Source organism: Ochlerotatus camptorhynchus, unplaced genomic scaffold (assembly GCF_037179485.1).
Source record: "Ochlerotatus camptorhynchus isolate MF236.1 unplaced genomic scaffold, CSIRO-AGI_Acam_v1.1 ptg000132l, whole genome shotgun sequence".
Taxonomy (NCBI): Eukaryota; Metazoa; Arthropoda; class Insecta; order Diptera; family Culicidae; genus Ochlerotatus; species Ochlerotatus camptorhynchus.
In genome coordinates, this window is record NW_027040622.1 from 574,443 (window position 1) to 597,319 (window position 22,877).

At 38.3% G+C, this 22,877-nt stretch overlaps 1 protein-coding gene across 3 annotated transcripts in view; it reads left to right on the top strand.

Moving 5' to 3' along the window:
* The window catches only part of Gdap2 (ganglioside induced differentiation associated protein 2), a 255,170-nt gene that overhangs the window by 101,289 nt on the left and 131,004 nt on the right, over positions 1 to 22,877 (top strand). For all 3 annotated transcript variants that reach the window (XM_065220798.1, XM_065220799.1, XM_065220800.1), the window contains exons 6-7: positions 3,863 to 3,972; positions 4,060 to 4,299. In XM_065220798.1, the coding sequence (XP_065076870.1) occupies positions 3,863 to 3,972; positions 4,060 to 4,299 (350 nt within the window). The remainder of the gene's footprint in view (positions 1 to 3,862; positions 3,973 to 4,059; positions 4,300 to 22,877) is intronic.

Below are 22,877 nucleotides of genomic sequence, written 5' to 3' on the forward strand. Positions count from 1 at the left end.
CATCACATCGGATACTTTCCACTTTGGTGCTGGTGTCCCACAAGGAAGCATCCTTGGCCGCATCTTATTCATCATTCTCTGTCCGCAGATGACACATCCATCATCTTCAAGGGTAGGGTCATCGGTGCTCTGGCGCCAAACTTCAGAGAGGCCTAAGTGTCCTGTCAGAATAATTCAACAGCTGGAAGATCCGTATCAACGCGGCAAAGACCCAGGTCATCATCTTTCCTCATTCCAAATCACCCAGACTTGTTCCGTCTGAGAATAATAACATCAACTAGAACGGCACAGTGGTGGAATGGTCAAAAAAGGTAGTGTACCTCGGCCTTACACTCGACAGCAAGCTGCTTTTGCATTGACAAAACAAAAACCAAATGTAACATCCTGATGAGTTCCTTATATCCATTCGTCAATAGGAGATCCACTCTGTCCCTGAAGAACAAACTTGATGTCTATAAGCACATAATTCGGTATGTCAATCTGGGATGTTTTGTTGTTTTTGACATCATCCACATCCAGAGGGCCAGTCACTTTCGAATGTATAGGAATGATAGGAAACCATTTGAAAATGCATGAAAATTTTCAGTTTTTATTCATTATCGTCTTTATGGGCAGTTTTGCACGAGTACATTACTATGGTGATAAGGTAAACACCCGTTTATTTGTTTCCTTCTGTGAAAGCATGTTTAGTCACACACCGTTGATTTTCTTATATTCTCTATACTGCAAAAAAGATTTTCCTACCACTGAAGGGGCGACATCTCTCGGATCTTCAGTATAGCTACTACTCAAATCATATAATTAATTACAAAGGGTTCAAACAAATTTTTGAGGATGATCCTCAACAGTCCTCCACGAATGAGGAACTCTGAGTTCCATCGCCTGGCTGGTCTTCAGACGCTAGAGTTACGGAGAACAGCTACAGTCGATCTTGTTATCCGTGATGAGAACCAATGCTGCCGACGCCAGGGAGGCAGCTCCCACACCTGGACCCTACCTATCGACCCATCAACTCGTGAACCGGGGACCAACGGCTTTACTTCCCTTCCGAAGGAAGGCGTGATCAGAGATGTTATGCCTCAGAACATCCCGGCGGCGCCGACTATGATTGAACCCAGGCCTGCTGGAGTGAGAGGTAATCACGCTCACCACTACATCACCGGCGCCGCTAATCCAACCAGCTGATCATAAGGAATCTGGCACATTAGGTTAAAATTTAGATTAAGTAGATAGCTTATCAAATTTTTAAATTCAATCTAAACACACCCCTCAAGGGGTATTCTGTAAACTAGTCGAAAACGCAAATATTAAATTAGAATTTCAAATGAAAAAAGGATGAAGAGCCAGGTAGGCTAATCAATTAAAATGTTAAATCAATGTACTATCATAATCAACAGAAATAAACATAATTTTACTACTAATACTTTTGCTTCAAATCGTATGGGGATGGGACGGTTGTCACATCGGTAGACGCCGTAAACAGCCGATGAGGCTAACTCAAGCTTGAGTAGGATTTCTCTCAAAATAGTAGAAAGTGAGAAATTTTTTTCACAAAAATCCGCTTGAAAAAAAGAAATAAATAAATAAATCTTTGAAGTCTATGAGTACACTAGTTCTCGGCTAATGGGATTGACTCAAAATATAGTCGAATTTAACTCAAAATTTGCAAAAAAAATAGGTTAATTAGTGAATGAGTAAAGTTTTCCAAGATTTTCTAGGACAAACTTCCAGAAGTAGAACCCCGTTGAATAGCTAAAATTGCATTTAAGTTAACGGTGCTCACTTTGAATTTGTTAACATCCTTGTATGTAATGCAATTGTGAGTTGAATTCGATTGGGTAAATTTTTTTCTCGATTTTCGTCATATTCGAGCAGATTTTTGAGGCAAAATTTGACTCACTCAGTGAGTAACCTCACTTTCACGATTTTAAGTGAAATTTACAGTGATGTCATGATGGTTAGAACTGGTGACCCTCCAGGCCAAACAGTTGTTAAAAAAATATTTATCTTTATTTCCTACAAGGGCACAAAGGGTAATTCTCAATGAGTAACCAATTGCAAATTTACCATGATCACTGGATTGCGGTCTTCATCAAAGTTTTTAAGATGCATAAGACCTATTGGGAGGTGAACAGTTGAGTTCGGAGTTCTTCTCCCAGGTGGGACTAATAAATTATTTGCTTAACTTGACATCTTGACTAGATAGAAGGTTTCTGTGTTTGAAAAAGTTTTCAAGCCTTATTGGATGGTGTACATCACACTAGTATAGTGTTTAACTTCTTATTACTAGCATACAATTTAACTTCTTATAGCTTTAACTTGCAACTTCGACTAGCTAGAAAGTAACGGCCCCGGAAAAAGTTGTTCTCATGAATAAAACCTATTGGAAGATGGACAGTTCAGTTCAGAATTGCCTCACCACAAGGAAGTAAGTGTGCCCTCGAAAGAATGATTCTTGAATCAGTAATTTTTTCTTATTCCTCATAGTTATTACGACCAAACCAGAACCTGGAACTTTGCTTTTGTCTTCAACTTTCATTTCATCTGCTGTTCATTTGCAACTTTCATGGCATAGGGGAAATGGATGTAATGTCGGCCTAAATGTTCCTAATTTGGGCCCATACATAATTTCAGCAATCGACTAAATTTTCAATAGCAACCAAAAATATCCATTAGTACCGTTCCAATGACGCGTTCATCTAGATAAAAATTGATAAATAGCAGATTTTTAGCGATGGGCCCAATCTAAGATTCATAGGCCAACATTAGAGCCATTTCCCCTATATCAGCGAGACAAACCCAACAAACATTGGAAGCATAACAAGAGCTTATTCAGTCAAAATGTTGCTTCTTCAGCTAAAAAATAGCTTATTCAGCCTTTAAGCAGCTCAAATTGTTTGTTGGGAAGAGTTATCAAAATAGTACCATAATGTTTGCAAATTTTAATACAGCCCAATGTTTTGTAGGATAGATCAGTTCAAACAAACCAAAATATGTTAATATGAAACATATTAATTGACTTTCAATTTATAGAATTACAGTGTTCGCTATTTGATAGATTTCGGTTTCAACACAGATAAAGGACAAACTCAAATGTGATTCAGTTTATCTGTCATAACTCTGCAACATCAAAATGTAATAATATGATGTGACGTACTTTGAAGTATTTTCAACTGGTTTGTTATATGAAATGCATCAATAAACTGTAAATAAACATTCAGTAGGTACCTGAAAATTGATTGTATATGTTTTGAACCCAATTTTGAATGGGTTTGGAACTGCATTTTGAAATATGAATTAAGATTCAATTAAGGATATTGAATGTCCCCAAGCTTTGTTTATTTTAAAACAACATTTATAAATAAATAATCTTGCAATTATCAATTAAATTACAAAGCAAAAAACAATCTCGTAGTCCTACGTCAATAATGCGGTCTTGAGACACAGCCCGTTATTCTTTTCCCATAATTTTGTCGCAGATGTCATTTCGATTGGAATTCACGTTTTCAAGTTAAAAATATAGATTTGGCCATTTTGATTTTTTTAAAGATTCAAAATGGCCGAATTTTAGCTAAAAACAATTATATAAAGTTTCATGAAAATCGGAGCCGGTCGAGTCAGATTTTCATCTAATAGACTTAAAAATGCTCCTCTGTGATCGCTTACAAAATTTCTTAAAATTACATTGTTACGCGTAACATTACCCACTCCTTCGGCTCAACAAAGTGTAACACACTGAAATTCCCCCAATCAACCGTTGTGAAGAGCGCCTCGCCTAATTTACATATTCACTTTCCTTTTTCGAAAATCACAAATCAACGCCTCTAACCAAATATTTCTGTTTTCTCGCTTTACTTTTCAGAAACGTTTTGTACAAAGCAAAAGAGCTAGGATTAAGAACCGTTGCTTTATGTGATATTAGCTCAGTGCAGAGAAATTTCCCACCAGACACTGCTGCACACATAGCACTACGTAAGTATCTCTCAATCTCACTGTTCCCGTTGATCTCAACCTACCAGATCGTTATCATCCCCCCCCCCCTTCCATTGTTGTTTGCAGGAACCATCCGCCGTTTTCTGGAGCAATACCGCGCCGAGATTGTGATAGCCTGCCTTGAACCGAATGAGCGCGGCATCTACGAGGTACTAGCGCCGCTCTACTTTCCCCGCGACCCGCTCGAGGAACGAAGTGCCCTGTGGCAGCTGCCGAAGGACGTCGGCGGCGCGTATGGTGAACCGCAGCTAGCTGATCGCCAGATCCGCATCATTCACAATCCACAGCACTCCGTCATGATCGAAGGTAGGAGGGATGAGGGCAATCAATCAAACTCAAAAGGCATATTTTGAGGTTATTTATATGAACACGCGAACTTTCACCCCCCCCCCCCTACGAGCCGACCGGAGAAAAAGGCGCCCTTGAGACAAGGGCAGACCTAGAGACTCGCTGCCAGGTTGAAGGCATTTCCTGTTTTGCAAATGTAGAAGTGTGAAAAGCGGAAATCGATTTCGGTTCACGGTTTCGGTGGCAGCAGCGTAGCGAACTGCCACTGCCCGGCTGTGTGCATGCAAATCGTGTGACGTGCAGAATCGATTCCGCTGTCAGCTTTTTATTGTTTTGTTATTGTTAGGTGGTGGATGATATTCATCGGGAAATGCTGACGAGTTTTCGGCTCGCCAAGTGACAAAACGGTTTGGAACTGGATCGAAGTCGCATTTCAGTCGACCGGGGCATGAGCAAACGTTGAGAAGCGAATTTTTCTTATCGGAAGGTTTTTTTTTAATTTTATTGTATTTAACAACAAAGTTAAGTTTGCAGTCATAAAGATGTTTGAGACTCAAAGCAAACAAAGTGGAGACGCTGTATTTGATGAAAGCGAGTTTTACGATTTGTGTCTGAGATGTAAGTTCCGGTTTGGCTGGAGTGGGATCCGGGTTGATAGCAGTGATAATTTAGCTGGAGGGATTGTTTGGGCTGAACAGGCAAGTCTGTTGAAAAAATACTTCGTGGAAATGATCAGTTGTGTGTATGTTTGACTCATACTCATACACAATCAATAAACGATAGGTAAAAGATCTGATAAGATTTGCTGGGTCATGGAATCAGGGTTGAAGCGTTTTGTTGTGCTGACAAGTTTCTATGACTTGCCCATCAGGGTACGGCTGATTTCCGTTTGTGAGGAGATTTTTGTGCGTTATTAGCCTCTCTTATCAGTTGTGTATCAATCGAACGACGACGACGACACCGGTGAAGGTAAATTGTCAGCGCCTATCATCATCATCGTCCACAAACCATTACTATCCTGTAGGTACCTACCTTCGAATCGATGCCGATATGCGCTGTACGTACGCACGCTTGTGGAAGTGGATGACTATATGACCTACCTTGCCAGTAGATACCTGTTCGGGTTTGCATTTGGAAGTTTTGATTTTGAACCGCGCGCGTGATTCTGTGTTTGTATTTTTAATAAATCTATCATCGTTTGTTAGTTGCCGGACGACCAATCAACGAGAACAGTGATAGTTACAGAATATGGATTCGGAGCGTGGCAGAAATAGAGGTACTGTCGATTCGATGCTTTTCGCTTGTTGGATTTGGAGCTGACTAGTATTCCAATATCAAACGGCTTTGGAAACCTGAGGGTTTTATGCGCTATGTTTTTTAATAAACGGAATATTCTGCACAGTTTGTAATATGAACAGAGTGTGATATAATTTTAACAGAAACCAAGCAGTGATTTTGTTTGATAGCTCAGATATAAGAACGTCAATTGAGGACGATGAATTGAAATATATAAGATGGGACAAAAGTTCGAGTGAAACAGCAAAACTAAATGACACTTATTTGGAAGGTCTTTAAGAGCCGCTAAAATCACAAAAAATCGTGGTGTTTTTGAATAATTATTGGCAAAAGTGTGTTTCGGGAAGATAAATTTTAACATTTGTGTCAACTTTGGGGTCGGACAACAACAAAAATTCAAAAGTGAAGGGGTTCTTTTATTTCAAAGCGTGATTGCGTTTTTCTTGAAGATGATTTTAGGAGCATCAGAATTTTGATATGTTTTCGGGAAGCTGGAATTTCCTTTTGTGGGTATTAAAGTTCGAGTCGTGCCCCACTCTCATGTAATCATTCACAAATGTTTAAGGCGCATTTTTTTTACTAGTTCGTTTATTTACTAGTCTCAGTCGTGTGTGACACTTTGCGGAGCCATGAATCCGTAATTGTTTAATTCACATTTTAAACAGTAGTAGTTCTAGGTTAGTATTGGGTACCAATTACTTGTGGCGGGCTCGAGGTTAATGGGTAACAATTTCGATTGGTAGGAGCTAGGTAGGAAACAGGTTTCTTAAGCCTCCTTAAGATACTACTCTCGGACGGTTGACCAAATTCTGGCTGGGCAGGGGCAAGAAGCACAGAAACAGGAGGATAATAAGACTGAGACACAATGGCTTAACATTGTTTGGAAAGGAGGAGATGGTCACATCAAACTTTAACATCAGACAAACAAAGGAATTCGTAGATCGCCTGCATGTAGGAAATATCACGGATTCCCAATACATCTCTTGCTTCACGGAAGGGTTGTCTACCTCGGGCCATTAGGATATCCAACAGTCGTGCTCTAGAGGCGTCATTACCCTGGAAATACCAAACTGTGTGATCGATGTCATCATAAGCGGTTCTACACCTACATATATTGCTGTCAACGAGGTTTATTCTGTAGATATGTACGTCTAGCGAGTAGTGGTTGGACATAAGTCTTGACATCATGCGAATGAAGCCCCGACTAACATCCAGACCTTTGAACCACGCTCTCGAAGAAACATTTGGAATAATGGAATGTAACCATCGCCCAAGAGAATTACTTGTCCAATCGTTTTGCCAACTTAAAAGAGAACTCTAATGTGAAAAAAATCATTATGTGAAGTTCTTCTATCATAAATCTCGCTTTGTTGTACGCCCACCTTTGCGAGAGAGAGGCTGCCTTCTCATTGCCTGGGATTGAGCAATGTGGGACCCATACAAAGGTTATCATATATGATTACCTTTGAAAGGAAATAAGATGAGTGCCTACCTTGTTTCATCGACCCAATAGCCTCAATCAAACTGAGACTATCCGAGAAGATGAAGTTATGGTCTGCGGACATGTTGGAAATCATCCCCAATGCGAAGTTGATTGCTGCTAGCTCAGCAACATAAACGGAACAAGCTTCCTGAAGTTTCCGAAAGGCGGTTGAGTATTCATTAAAGACGCCAAAGCCAATGGATCCATCAAATCAGTGAAACATCTTCTATTGCAATATTGGAGGCGAACCAGCCTAAGGCTGAAAGCCTCCTAAATAAAGCTAAATAATAACAATTCTATTGCAATTGACTACTTTTCAGCAAAAATACGGGGAATTGAGATAGGTCGAGGTTGATCTGGAACTCTTTGAATAGCATATTTCATGGATAGATCATAGACTATGGGGGAACTGTAGCTAGTAAAGCATATACGAGGGGGGTTATAGCACGGAAGGCTAATATCCGATGGCATATAATTAAGATAGATTCGCACGAATCTAGACTGGATGCTCAATTCGAGCATTTCTTCGAAGTGTTGTTACTGATACTGCATTTAATCAATATTCCTAATGAGAGCTCCCAGAAACGGTTCTGCAGGGGTTTTACTGCCGCCAGATCCTCTAGGCTCATATTGTGCGTTGAATGCATACAGCCAAGGGTAATACGTAAACAACGATATTGAATGCGTTCCAATTTAATTAGCAAGCTGTGAGGAAGCAAATAGAGCCATACTCAAGAACTGAAAGAATAATCGTTTCATACAGTTTAATTAGGTCTTCCGGGTGAGCACCCCACTACGTCCCGGAAATTGTTCGTAGAAAGTTTATCCTTTGTTCACACTTTTGTTTCAAGTGCATTTTGAATCAAACCAGACTCCAAGGTATTTGAAGGTTAAATATTGGGTAATGTCTTTGTCCAAAAGATTAGACGCAGTTGGGCTGGAAACTGCTTCCTTGTAAACACTACCAATTCAGTTTTTTGCGGTGAAAACTCGATCCCTGAGTTTCTTGCCCAGAAAGACAGATTATTTAGGGAATTATGCAATGGTGTTTGCAAGATGTCCGCAACTGGTTCTCTCAGGGAAACCACGGCATCGTCTGCAAGCTGTCTAAGCGAGCATCGATTATCTAAGCAGTTATCAATATCTTTGACATACACACTTAATCTAGCTTGGTAAAATCTCCAACAGCCGATTACCTTTTGCTGATATCTCTGCAAAATATCTGTTTGTTAGCTGATAGGGTAGAGAACTACTTCGGCCTAATCGCCCATTTTGGGCCTATCGAGCAGAAAACTTCAAATAAATCCATGATTTCAGAGTTAAAAAGTCAATTATGCATTTGGCACGATACTTTAGTTAATAAGCTACCGAACGAAATCAATGAGAACGCTTGATATGAAGGTTTGCACCCATAATTCCCAAAAACAAAAGAACCGCTCCTACCGAATCAATTTTTATCTTCATCCGATAGGCCGAAGTGAATTCATTGGCGTTTCAGTGGCGTTACAATGCGTTAGGCCGACTTTAGAATCCGTAGGCCGAGTTTGGCGTCAAGAAGTAATGTTAGACTTTTGACAATATATCAACGATTCGTTTCTCTTTACCAAATCTCACAGTACTTACGGAAAGGTAAATAAATTTGGAAGCCATCAGTAATAATAACATTCCATTTGAAGCTAAACAGCGCTAGATTAAGAAAAACTAAGTGCGGGTTGTGCTTAATAGGCCGGAAATGGTGTATTTAACCCTATCTCAGCAAAATGTTATTTGTTAGCTGAGTCTCGGCAATTGTTTAACTGGATCTCAGCAAAATAAATTGCAGACTTACTCGGCTGTTAGAATCTCGGCGAAAAAATTTAAGGGTGTAGAAATTTTAAGGTAAGGGACTTAAACATGAACCTTGGGGTAACCGCATGTACACTCCCGATCATAAGTTTAAGGACACCCAAAAAAAAAACATGACAAATTTGTTATGTTCATATCTCTGTTATGTTACGTCCAATTTTCGTTCTCTTAAGATCATTTGAAAGGTATTGAATGGAACTTTCCTCGTAGGCAAATTGTTCAATTTAATTTTCAAATTTTGTGTGCTAAAAGTTCACTTAAAGTTACAATATTTTTCAAAATTTACTCTGAAGAATCGTGATTGATTTTCTCAGAATTGGGTTGGCCAAATTTTGAAATACAGTGCTGGACAAAATAAATCATACACAAATATAATTTTTCTTTGAAGCTCGATATATCAGGTAGATTGAAACATACAATAATGGTTTGTTCTGCAATACTTCTGTATGGTTTTCGCTAAAACTGTGCAGGTATAGAATATTTAATATATTGTATGAATTTCTCAATCATCATTTATAAGTTGTAAAAGGAGAATTTCGAGTTGGACAAAATAAATCATACGCCTGATTTCTTATTGAAAATTCTTGTTTAATTCAACTTTCAACTTACATTTTAACACTCCCTAGTAACAATTTAGGTTTTATGAAGGTTCTGTAGACCACAATTTAGACTTGTAGCTTGCTATAAAACCTCTATAAAGCAAGCAATGTTTCTTGGGCTCTCAGTATTTGGTTTCAACACTGCTTCCAACCGTCTTGGCATACTTTCGACGAGGTTTTGTAGATATCCTGAATCGATATTCTCCCACGCTGCTTCAAGTGCTTCAAAATAAACGTTTTTGTTGGAAACCGATGCTTTATCCACTTTGTTGTCCACGTAAGACCACAAATTCTCAATTGGGTTGATTTGAAAAATGCCGTTGTTTTCTTCGCTGTGTGCTTTGGGTCATTATCTTGTTGGAAAATGTAATTGAATTCCAGGCCAGTTTTCAGTAGCGAAACTTCCAGATTTTCACTTAACAAGTTAATTTACACATCTGCAGTCATTATTCCCTTTATATGAGCCAAGCTTCCAACACCAGACCACGCAAATGCTCCCCATACCATGATATTTCCGCCTCCGTGTTTAACCGTCTTTTGAATGTATGGTTCCTTAAGAGCGTCACCGGAACCTCGCCAAACCCTTGATCGCCTTTTCTGTCCAAATAAATCAAATTTGCTCTCATCCGTCCCCAGAACTCGTTTCCAGAAGTCCACATTCATTCCGGCGTACTTTTTAGCAAATTCCAGTCGCTTCCGTTGGTTCCGCTTGTTGATAGAAGGACGCTTCGATGCCAAACAACTTTTCAAACCGCTCTCATTAAGTCGCCGGCGAACAGTACGTCGACTTACATTGATATCCATCGATTCCACAATTTGTCTCGACGAATACTTCGGATTCTGCTAAGCCATTCGAACAATTCTGATGTCATCACGATTACTTGTCGCACGATGACTTCCTTGTCCGGATAAATTCCTCACAATTCCTCGTGTTTCGTACTTTTTCCATATGTGCTGAACAGCTCCAACTGAGATCGAGTACTTTTCGGCAATTTTCCGAAAAGAAATTCCTTTTTCACGATCGCGAATCACCAAATTTCTAACATCGAGCGAAATCTGCTTTCCCGACATTTTTCACTTTTCAAATGACGCAAACAAAACACAATGGTGCGATCCGCACGCTTCCCGAAACAAGAACTGTCAAATATTACGCCGTAATGCCAAATCTTCAGATTTTGCTTTTATTCAATGGCTAAAAAATAAAATCTTAGGAGTGTGTGATTTATTTTGTCCAAGCACAAAAGTGATTATATATTTATTTAAATTTGTAACAAAAATAGCAGAGTATTATAACAATTTTCATTCAGCTAATTGAATGCACCATGAGAAATACTTGAACTTTTCTGAATATACTGCTGAAATTGCGTGCAAAATAGAAAAAATATGATGTAATGTACTTTTTTGGGTTGAGTGTATGATTTATTTTATCCAGTACTGTAAAAGTAGTAGTAGAACACTTATGCTATACCATTCAAATAACCTTTGGAGATCGAAAATTGGACGTAAAATGAGAGATCATTGAACAAAACATATTTGCATTGTTTTTTGGGGGTGTCCATAAACTTATGATCGGTAGTGTAGCTAATTCTTGAAGTTGTCAGTTGACCTAGATTGATGGTTATTTCTTTTTATGACAGCAAATTATACAAGGAATTATTTAAAATACCGGGATGAAAGCATCGCTAGACAATCGTTTGTTCCTTTACTCTTTCGGAAAACAAAATGCGTATTTATTTGAAAAAAGATTGATTGAGTCAACCCAATGGTCAAGTTTTGATAGGATATTTTTTCTAATAATTTCTTCAGACATGATAACATAGAGATCGGACGGTAAAAAATGTGATCAGACGCTGGTTTTCAGGCTTTTTAATGGCTATTACTTTAACCTGTATCCATGCTGGTGGAACTATTTTGAATTCCATAAATGAATTATATAGGTTAAGTAATCGTCTTTTAACGAAGGTTTTAGGGGAGGTTTTTTAGAAGGTCGAATTTGATCATATCGCTTCCCGGAGCAGAGTTATTCGATGAAAGAAGTGCCATTGCAAATTCCAGCATTGTGAATGGTTCATCCAGAGAACCGTTACTTCGGGCCGTATCCCGTTAGCGAAGTCGAATATCCATTGGGAGGAGTATTTTTCACTCTCATTGGAAGATGAGCGGTTTCGCATATAGCGAGCCTTTTTTCAAAGCGTTGTCATCGAGGTTTCTCTAGAAAGTCCCTCAATTAAAAGTACGCCAGTAATTTCGTTTCTTTGCTTTTAGTAAGTTTTTAAGCTTTTTTTCGGCAAACATACTTTTGAACATAAAAACCAATAAATGATCCATAAAATATTGGAAAACGTTCCATAAAAAACATCCAAATGTTCCATAAAACTTCGGAGAAAATCCTTAAAAAAGTGTGAATGATCCATAAAAAATATCAATATGATCCATATTTAATGTAAAATTTAGCAACACAATTGTAAAAATGTACCGCTAAATTTCTAAGGAATGAGCATTGAAATTGTACGAATTACCCATAAACATATTGCAATTGATCCATAATACATTCAGCAGTGAACCTTAAACTAAAGAAAGTGATCCATAGAAAATCATGTTTGCGCACTTAAAAATATAGCCATGTTCGTATTAATGAAAGCAACTTCCTCAGAGCAGTCTCGTTTTGGACAGTTTGAAGCTGAAATAGGTTTTATTAAACTAATATAAAATCAAAACCAATCTTAATTCTTATAAGGTGGCAAAAGGAACCAAGAAGTCTGTCTCAAATAAACCACCTAGCAGTAATAATAGAGTGAGGAGTGATGCCGCAATCGAATCTGGAAAAGGAAGTACCAATGTGGTCAGCCTGGAAGAATCCCTAGAGCAGTTGCTGCAGGAGAAAAGCGCAAATAAGAAAGCGCTAGAGGAAGAGAAATTCCTCCATGAAAAGCGATAGGAGGCTGAGCGGGAGATTTTCAAACCGAGAGTTATCTTCCGTCACTCTTTCAACAAAGATTTGGCTAGATTTAGCATTTAGGGACTCAATTATTATTTTAGTTAAGCACGCAAACGATGTAGAATGAGCTACTTACTAGTTACTTAGGGTAAATCATGTATATAGCGTTTAGGAACAAATTGTAGGTTACCAGATTTTAGGATCAAACTGTAGTATCTAGATTAAGCAAATATAGGGTTATTAAATTCAATATTTGCACGCATTCCACCTCCAACTAACCTACTTCAGTAGCTACATAGAGGTAACTTTAAGACCAGAAGGTCCCGAAGAAATGTGCTCAACTTTTTGGCTAAGCTCTGGTACTATCTTCGGTCCCAAGCTTATCGATCCACCCCTATAAAACACGAGAAAATCCACGAACCCCTCATTTTACCTGTCAAACTTTCATAGCGAATCAAAACATTGTGTAGTACTATAATTTTGACTAGAATGAGGTACGTTAATCGATTTGCTTGGGACCAATAGGCAAGTCAAGTAGTGAGCCAATTTAAAATCGTTAGTTTCGTATTGATTGTTGGTAGCTAGTTCACTACAAATAACAACAATTTAATTAAACGATAGGTATATTAACAAATTTAGGCAATTAAAATAATTTAGCTGTAAAACGTTTTTTAAATGGTTTGGAATTGTATCTTCTTTTCCTCTTTTTTTCTCGTTCATACTCCGACCTATCTAAGGTTTGGTTCAACGGAACTGTGAGTTCACAGTTCCGTTGAATCAAACCTGACGTCTGTCATTTCTGACAGCGACCGTTACCGTAGCTCTCTGAATCCCCCACAGGGTTGTCACTGGATTTGGCGGTACAGTGTTATCCCGATATTCCGAACAGCCATGATCCATAAATTAGACGTATATTATTCACATTTTGGACACTGTATTATTAATTTTGATCCATAAACCATGAAAAATTGCTCCATTACTGCTTAACTACTTAGATTTACTGTCCTGCCGTGTTTTTAGGTAGAGGTCAAGCGTCTAGAATTAGCTTCCAAAAGAAGCTTATATAATAATCTTCTTAAGAAAAAATGAAAAAAAAAATGTTAATTTTATGGATCATACCTAGGGTAGGTGTTCCAGTTGTTGGTAGACGTGCTTATTTTGGTGTGTTCCAATTATAGTCTATATCTCGGTCTATATACATATGTTTTTTTTTTTTAATTTGATCAATAAACCTTGGAAAATTGCTACATTACTGCGTAGCTACTCAGATTTACTGTTCTGCCTGTGTTTTTTTTTTGTCAGAAGAGCAGAACGATGGGCGAGCGTCTAGAATAAGCTTCTTAAAAAGTTTCTAAATGAAGCTTCCATAGGAAACGTCTTAAGAATATTATTATAGAATCTTCTATTGGAAGCTAATTCTAGACGCTTGCCCATCGCTTCGCACATCTACCTTAAATACACGGGCAGGGCAGTAAATCTAAGTAGATAAGCATTGGAGCAATTTTTCAAGGTTTATGGATCAAAATTTAAAAAAATAGTGTCCTGAACATGAATAATATACGTCTAATTTATGGATCATGCCTATATTTTTAAGTGTGCAAACTTGATTTTTTATGGATCACTTTCTTTAGTTTAAGGTTCATTGCTGAATGTTTTATGGATCAATTGCAATATGTTTATGGGTAATTCGTACAATTCCAATGCTCATTATTTAGAAATTTGGTGGTACATTTTTACAATTGTGTTGCTAAATTTCACATAAAATATTGATAATATTGATATTTTTTATGGATCATCCACACTTTTTTAGGGATTTTCTCCGATGTTTTATGGATCATTTGGATGTTTTTAATTGAACGTTTTTCAATATTTTATGGATCGTTTTATCAATTCTAAAGGTGCAAACTTAGGGCTGCCCTTTTTTTCAAGCTTCAGATACTTTTCAAAAAGCTCAGATCCAGTGATGCAAAATATCATGACACTCACTCGATACTCGTCAACGCCGACTATCGCTAACAGAACGTTTTGTCACGCAGTGAGAGGTAGAGCCATGCCAAACAACAATCACCAGTAATGGTTACTGCTCACAGACAAAACGTAACACTCGCTGCTGATGATGTAAAGCACAACGAAAACAGTGAAGACTTCTGCAGTCCGATGATGAGAAAAAGTGAAACGACAGAAGAAAATGTAAACAATGCCTACGCATAGGAAGCTGCACCGTCGTGTCAACCTCACTTTTTTGACAGCTGGCAGTGGTTTGTTTACATGGACTTGAATTTTTTTTTTTAAATTGTAGAATTTTTTGCAGAGGAATATTTTTCGGATATCATATTTTTTAATTATTTTTATTTAAAACCTTAGAATCCACTTGAATCGACTAACAAGCAAAGGTAAACAAACCACCACTGGATGTCAAACTGATGACTGCGGGTGCATCGCGTTCATTCGTGACGTTAGTGTGCAGCATCCTACACTGAACCAAAACATCCGCAATACTTCGAATGATTATTGCATTGCTCGAGCCCTTTATTAATATTTGAATGGTCTGAGGTTTCATTCGATCAGAGGATGATGTTTGTGTACATTGTATTCCAAGTTCGTCTCGGAAGGCGCGACTGTGTGAGTTACATACAGAGCAGACAACATTAAATGGAAGCCAACACACTCACATATGCAAGCAAAACAGCAACTTCGTCAAAACGCGCACATATGAGTGTCGTGAATGTCGGGAATGACCAGATCCGTGATTGATCACCACCGAAGACGACATTCACCAGTTGCTTTTTACTTCTTTCGTCAACTAGATGGATGTTCATGGAGAGTGCTTCGACAAGCACATTGATAGGAATATACCAAGCGTTACTGCCATCAGCTGTTTGACGATCGTGATTGTGACATGTCGCAACTCTGCTCAGATCTTTCATGTCTACGATAATCTTTAAAGGCATCGGATTTCTCAAGATACAACTTTGTGCATTCGTCATCCCATCCAGGGGTGGCAGGTTTTCTTTTGAAGGATGCATTTGGAACACGTCGTTTCTTAGCTGATTGATAAGTTCGGTAAAGAAACGATACTCGTCCATTGGGGATAGAATCGGTAGAATCAATACCAAGAGTTACCTCCGATACAAATTTTTGCCAATCAATGTTCCTCGTGAGGTCAAAACTGATCTGTTTTAAGACGACCACTTTTGATTGAAATAATAATTGGTAAGTGATCACTATTATGGTGATCATTGATAACCTTCTACAGACAATCTAATTAAAGCGCATCTATTTACTCTAAACAATCACAAATGGATTACATTCTGTCGTCAAGTTTTGACAATATATACGCACAAACATAGGGTTTCTTTATGTCCTTCACATCATCATGGGGTATTTAATTCAGGCTTGGGAATTGCTACGTTTGTTATTGACGCACGGCAAGATACATTAAAAAGTGGTCATCGTGGAAATCTTGAAACAACAATTTCTTGTAGATCAATAAAGTTCAGGAACTCAGCAATGAGTAAATTTGCTTCATGTTTTACCAGGATTGTCCAGAAAAAGCTTTCCGAATATGACAAAAGTAAAGATTGGATTCACTCAGTCTATTGGTACTTCTCCTAGACTGAGTAAAATTTTCGTCAATTTTTCTTATCATCCGGCAGTTTTATGAGGTTTTCCCCAGGACACCATTAGGTAAATTTACTCATCGCTGAGTTCCTGCACTTTTGGCGATTATGAGTGAACTAATCTCACATTTGGGTCGTTCTCATTCGCCGTGTATGTCACTCATTCTGTTCCTTGTGACGACACCTCACACTCTCGACTCTGAGCTCAACTCAACTTTATACCCCAAAGCAAATCTCGTCGTTCATGCTCGACTGTATGGGTTCTGTCTCTTTTCTTTCTTCAACGAACCAAATTTAAAATGTCATTTAAAAAGGAGCATCACGGCAAGGATCCATCCATTCTAATACGGACGCCACATTTCAGAAAAAGTACCAAATACTGTTTTGGTATTTCCGGAAACGGAACGACTTCTAAAACCCGTAAATCGATATCCGACGCCATTTTGAAATCCAAGATGGCAGCTTCTGGTTTTATAAAAGTGGGAAATACTGTCAAATACCCATAAATATGGATATTTTCGGAATTGGGGTAACGTCTAGAGACCGTAAATCGATGTCCGACGCCATCTTGACATCCAATATGGCGGCTTTCTTTTTTTGAAAAAGAGAGGAAAACTGTCATATACCCTTCCATAAAGGTATTTTCAGGATCGGGGTGCTGTCTAGGGACCAAAAATTTATGTCCGACGCCATTTTGAAATCAAAGATGGTGGCTTCTGGTTTCAGAATAGTTTGAAATACTCTCAATATGGTGAAGTAATGAAATTGGGTTGTTTGCGGAATGCTTTAAATAAAACAGCAAAAAAAGGTTACCTTCCATTTAATTCCACTTAATTCATTTTGGTATCCATGACAGATACGTATTTTGACTACAATGTGCAGTGTTCATCAGTGTCATTCTAACTGTTTTATTTGTCAATACAGTCAGGAATCCTTATTGCCGGGGGAACCGGGGCGTGAATAAGGAACCGCGAATAAGGATAGGGTTGATGCATATATTATGTCACGCTCTAAGGGGGGGAGAGGGGGTCTGAGATTTTGTGACTAGCAATGCATTAGATATAGGAAAAACGTGACGAATGGGGGGAGGGGGGGCAGTGCTGCAAAATCTCGACCATACACGGTGATATTGATAATTCTGCTTTGGTCACTCATTTGAGCTAACAGTCATAGTCAAGGCAAACCATGTCAATTGTCAATGACAATGCTGTCAGTGACGAACATGTGTAGATTTTTATATTAACTAAATTTGAACTGAAATTTACTGACTTGAGCAACACAATTACATGAAGCCGTTAATGTGAACAAGCATCTACCTCCTGAACTACTTGGTTAACAATAATGTGACACAGAATGTATGAAATTACACTTTTTGTTGCCAGGTGAATCTTTGTCATTGACGAAAAAATGAATGAGATTTTGACGAAGGTTTTTTTGAGGATCAAGTCTGTCAGTGACTATGTGACGAACAATTTTGTCAATATCGCGCGAAAGTCTGTCAATGACAATGACAAATCTCAGCACTGGGGGGGGGGGTAAAATTTTCCTCGATTTAGCGTGACATAATTAATGCATGGGCCCATACCCACAGCTTATGGGATTTTCACTAATAGGGGCTGTGGTGGATTATCTCATTTGTTTCAATATATAGAGCTATACTGTCTTGGACAAAGTTGATGTACTGGGATATACCAACAACCCTATGTCTTTAAATTCAGGTTTAATTGGGAACTACGCCGCTAGAGGCGCTTCACTTTTATGTTACTTATGACGGGTGCCATAATTTATGGGTCATAGGTCCAACATAGAATATTTCGTGATCCTGGCCATATAGAAAGTTACTGTCTTCAGCAAAGTTGTTCAAGTGGCCAAGTCCTTTTGGATGATGGCCATATTAGTTCAGAACTCTCTCACTACGCAGCGCTAGTGTGCATATGAGCTTGCTATATAAGCTGTATCTCAAAATCCTGGCCATATAGAAGTTTACTGTCTTAAGCAAAGTTGTTCAGGTGATCAAGTCCTTTTGTATGCTGTTCATATTAGTTCAGAACTATCTCACTACGCAGAGCTAGTGTGCATGTGAACTTCCTATATAAACTGTATTTAGAGAACCTGGCCATATAGAACGTTGCTGTCTTCAGCAAAGTTGTTCAGGTGACCAAGTCCTTTCAGATGGCGGTCATATTATTTAAGAACTCTCTCACTAGGCGCCGCTAGTGTGCACATGAACTTCCTTAATATGGTATGTCTGTAAAGCTTGTCCATATAAGATATTGCTATGTAATGTGAGGATAGGAAACGGAATAGGGATGACGTGTAGAGAGGCTGTGAATCTATTTCAGACACCATTTTAACATCCAAGATGGCGGTCATCGATTCAAGAAAAACTTTCAAATACCCTACAATATGAGAATTATTTCGGAAAGAGGATGACGTGTAGAGGCTGGAAATCGATGCAAGACGCAATTTTGGAATCCAAGATGACGGCCATCGGTTCAAGAAAAACTGTCAAATACCCTACAATATGAGAGAAAAACATGATTGAGAACTCTTGTTTGCCTCCTTTCAGTCCCGGCATTGTTTTCAGTTGCTCTGAGACGTAAGATCTTTGAAGCGTTATTTTTTTCTAAAACAGTTTTGTTTAATCACAGTTGAACCCTTGATTAAGGCAATACTGAACATTTTCAATTTCTTTTTTACCAAAGTATCACCTTTCCGGAAATGCCCATATTTTAGAGTATTTGACAGTTTTTCTCGAACCGATTGTTACCATCGATTTACAGCCTCTACACGTCGTTCCCTTTCCGGAGATACCCATATTGTAGGGCATTTGACAGTTTTTCTTGAACTGATGGCCGCCATCTTGGATTCCGAAATTGCGTCTGGCATCGATTTCCAGCCTCTACATGTCATCTTCTTTCTGAATATGCCCATATTGTAGGGTATTTGACAGTTTTTCTTGATCCGATGGCCGCCATATTGGATTCTAAAATGTAGCCTGGAATCGATTTCCGGCCTCTACACGTCGTCCCCTTTTCGAAAATACCTATATTGTTGGGTATTTGACAGTTTTTCTTGAACCCATGGCCACCATCTTGGATTCCAAAATTGCGTCTGGCATCGATTTCCAACCTCTACACGTCATCCTCTTTCCGAAAATACCCATATTGTAGGATGTTTTACAGTTTTCTAGAATCTGAGAGCCGCCATATTGTATTACAAAATGATTATCTTTTGCATGAGCCCTGTTCCCTTTGTTTGGCTGCTAAATTCCACTTCTCCACTTCAGTATTCCTCAATTGGCCTTAGTTCCGCAGTATTGGCTGAACTCATCTCCTTGGGCTTGGGAACCAGTGTGACGCCATTTTCACTGTACCACTGTTTGGTGGAATTTGAGTAGTGGTAGCTAGCCAAGCCCGGTCAGAATAGGCAATCCACCTCATGCTGCTCCAGAGAAGACAGTAGTCTCCTCCGTAGGCACTCCTCCTGGTAAATTTGCTGGTTCATGGTCGCAGAAGTAACGATTGTTTCGCTTTTCGGGCCACAACTGCAGATTGGTTGCCAGACAAGGAACTTTTTGAGGAAATTGCACTTCTATTGGATTTTACATTCTTCCGGTTATCCGAGGTATAAAATTCCTACCCAGGAATTTGATCGAAAACTGTCTGGAGCGGAGGAACGGGATTTTCGTTTCGAGCGTGAAGGATCGAATCGTGACGTGCTTGTTCCGGTGAAGCCATGATGTAAACAAATGAAAATCGATGCCTACTGTGATTCAGTGAAATTTCGGAAAATTTAACTCAAAAAATGCCTTAATGGCAGCGTTTTTAATGAGACCGGATTTTTTAGTGTACAACCTTTATAAGGTTCATGTGATTTTGAGGTGCAATTTCCAAATATGAGATCACATTAAAGTTACGTTAAATTCAAATGGATTTTATTACGTTGGTTATGTGATGTATTTTATGAGTTTATAAGATCATAGTACCTTGCCCTAACCACATCTGATAAAAGCTGTAAGAATGTTCGATAGAATAATTAATTGGACTAAAGCATCGCTCTTTTCAAATAACGATGTTGTTTATCTCAGTAGAAATCTCTTAAAAGTTTAAAGTCAATTAAAAATGTTATGTGCAATGCAGTTTTTGAATGATGGAATGCCGAGATTATTCTGACGCAAAAAATGTGACCTTCTGCAAATTTGTAGCTGAGAAAGTTTCCTGACTAAATAAACTTCAAACAGGGTGGCAAGTGAACCAGGAAAACCAGGAAAAGCGGGAAAAAGTCGGGAATTAATTTTCACCAGGAAAAACCGGAAAAAAAACCAAGAATTTCATAAGTCCACCAGGAAAATAATCTTGTTTGTATAATTTAAATAGGTTTTAAATGTTATGTATGTCAAAGTTTCTTTTTATAATCAGGTCAAAACTAACCATTTTGTTCAAGCTAAATCTTTCACACAACTAAACATTGATAAACAAAATTTACCCTGAGAGTTTAGTAAATATATTTTGTATTTAATTTTAATTTAATTTTTTTTCTCGAATCAATTGCATGTATGATTTGTGCTTAATTGATAGCAGACTTAAGCAGTGCCGACGCGTAACTACTTTGAAGTACCTGTTCAACATGTTCAATAAAAAAGTTCTATTTCTAATAACTTCAGATAAGGCCTTCGAAAATCCTGTGAACTACTGTGATGACCTACGACGGTCGAGAAATCTCAACGAACCTTCAGAGAAGTTCTACAAATTTCAAAGAAGTTTTACGAACTTTGAGGAATAACTACGAATTTTACAGAATTTTCTACAGATTTAATGTAACTTCTTCGATTTTCAGGCATTGCTTGAAACTTAAGGAAATCCTATGACACTTATGGATTTTTTTTCCGGGCTTCAGAGAAGTCTTCAATACTCTTGGGAAGTCCTCTGAACTTAACATAGTTCTTCAAGCTCAAAAAAGTTCCTAGAACTTCCGAGAAGTCGATTGAACTACAGGTAGTCCAACGAAATTCATGGGAGCCCTCCAAACTTCAGGGAATTTCCTAGAAATTAAGGAAAGACCCATAAACTTTTGGAAAATCCTTCGATATTCAAAGCCTTATGAACTTCAGGGAAGCTCTTCTAAATTTAGGGTCCTCATATATTCAGTTAAGTCCTTCAAACTTCAGGGAAGTCCTCAGATCTTCGAGAAAGTTCTTCGAGCTTGAAGGAAGTCTTACGAACTTCAGAGAATTTATACGAACTTCGTGGTACTTCTACGATATTTAAGAAATTCCCATGAATTAAAAAAAAAAACTCCGAACTTCAGGGAAGTCCTAAGATCTTAAAAAAAGTCCTTTGAACTTCGGGGAAGTCCCATGAAATTCAGGCAATACAAACTTCAATGAACCCTTCAGGAAAGACTCTAACGCTTCAGGGAAGTTCTACGAACTTTAGGGACTTTCTATGAACTTTAGCAGTCAGTCTTTTTAATAATAAGAGTTATCAAACCAGCGTTGTTTATGAAATCTTTTAATCCTATGATTTTGAAATCATGTTGTAATCAAAATTCCGCTAAATCGTTGACAATTTGCGGAAAATTTAAACAAATCCGTAAAATTGTTAAAAGCAAAGGTTTGTTTAAGGAGTCCTCATTCATATCACACTTCGCAATTTCACCGTTGGCTAAAAATCTCAATAATAAAGTAAAAAAAAAAAATCGCTGTGTCAAAAACAGAAATCTCAAGATTTAGGGGCTTATAGATCTCTAAATTTCAGACATTAGATAGGGCTCCGCGCTAGTCCGTCGTATCTCAGCTTTTCTTCGTCATACACCCCTAAAATCGCTCATTTCAAGGGTTATCGCGAATGTTTCAGTGTCAATCGTAATTGATGAATTTACGTGACGGTCAACCAGCAGATGGAAATGATGTATAAATGATAATGACGTTTTGCTATCTGTCAAATTGTATGGAACATTTTTTAGTACAACATCACTTTTGTGGTTTTGAATTTCAAACCTAGGTGTCGCATGTACTGGTGCAGTTTCGCGTAAATTCATCAATTAATCTTTTAAGCAAATATGTTTTTGCAAAAACATGAGTGAAAACGCTTTACTATTATAGTTTTAGCACATAGAACGGAAATAGGCGCCATGATACGACGAAGTAGCGCGGCTCCCTACTAGCTTCCTTACAGCAAACAATCGAATAAAAATTTCACGGGCATTCACAAGAACCTTAATACCTATTTTGGTTTGTGAAATTCCGCATTGCGCGGAGAATTTTTTTTATTAAAAATTGTTTTTTTTAAATATATGCTTTTTAAAACCAGGAAATTTTTAAATCATTGACCAGGAAAACTAGGAAAAAACCAGGAATTTCAAAATGAAAATTCACTTGCCACCCTGCTCAAAACGCCAGTTCAGTATGAGATCATAAATAAATGATCTCACATTCACTAAACCAATAAATTTTGAACCACCCTAGTATGTAGCACCACAAAAATTCTTGTTGCACTTTCTGGGGCCATGCAACATATTCCCCCTGAATACAGGCAACCACCTGTTGCACTGATTCACCTTCACTATACCTCTGCTCAGTACGACGACATGCACGTGACTCAGTATGCATCCGTACAGCACCAACACAGTTTGATCGATGATTATCATGCGAATTGGTTAATAATTTAGTTTACTATTCCTGGGACATAGGCGGAGCTGTGATCTTGAGCAGTTTTCTAGCATTTGACAGGCGGAACTGATATTGCCCCGAAACGGTACCTCACAATGGACGTGACAAACGAGCGCAATAAAAATCGCTGGGAGGTGCAACG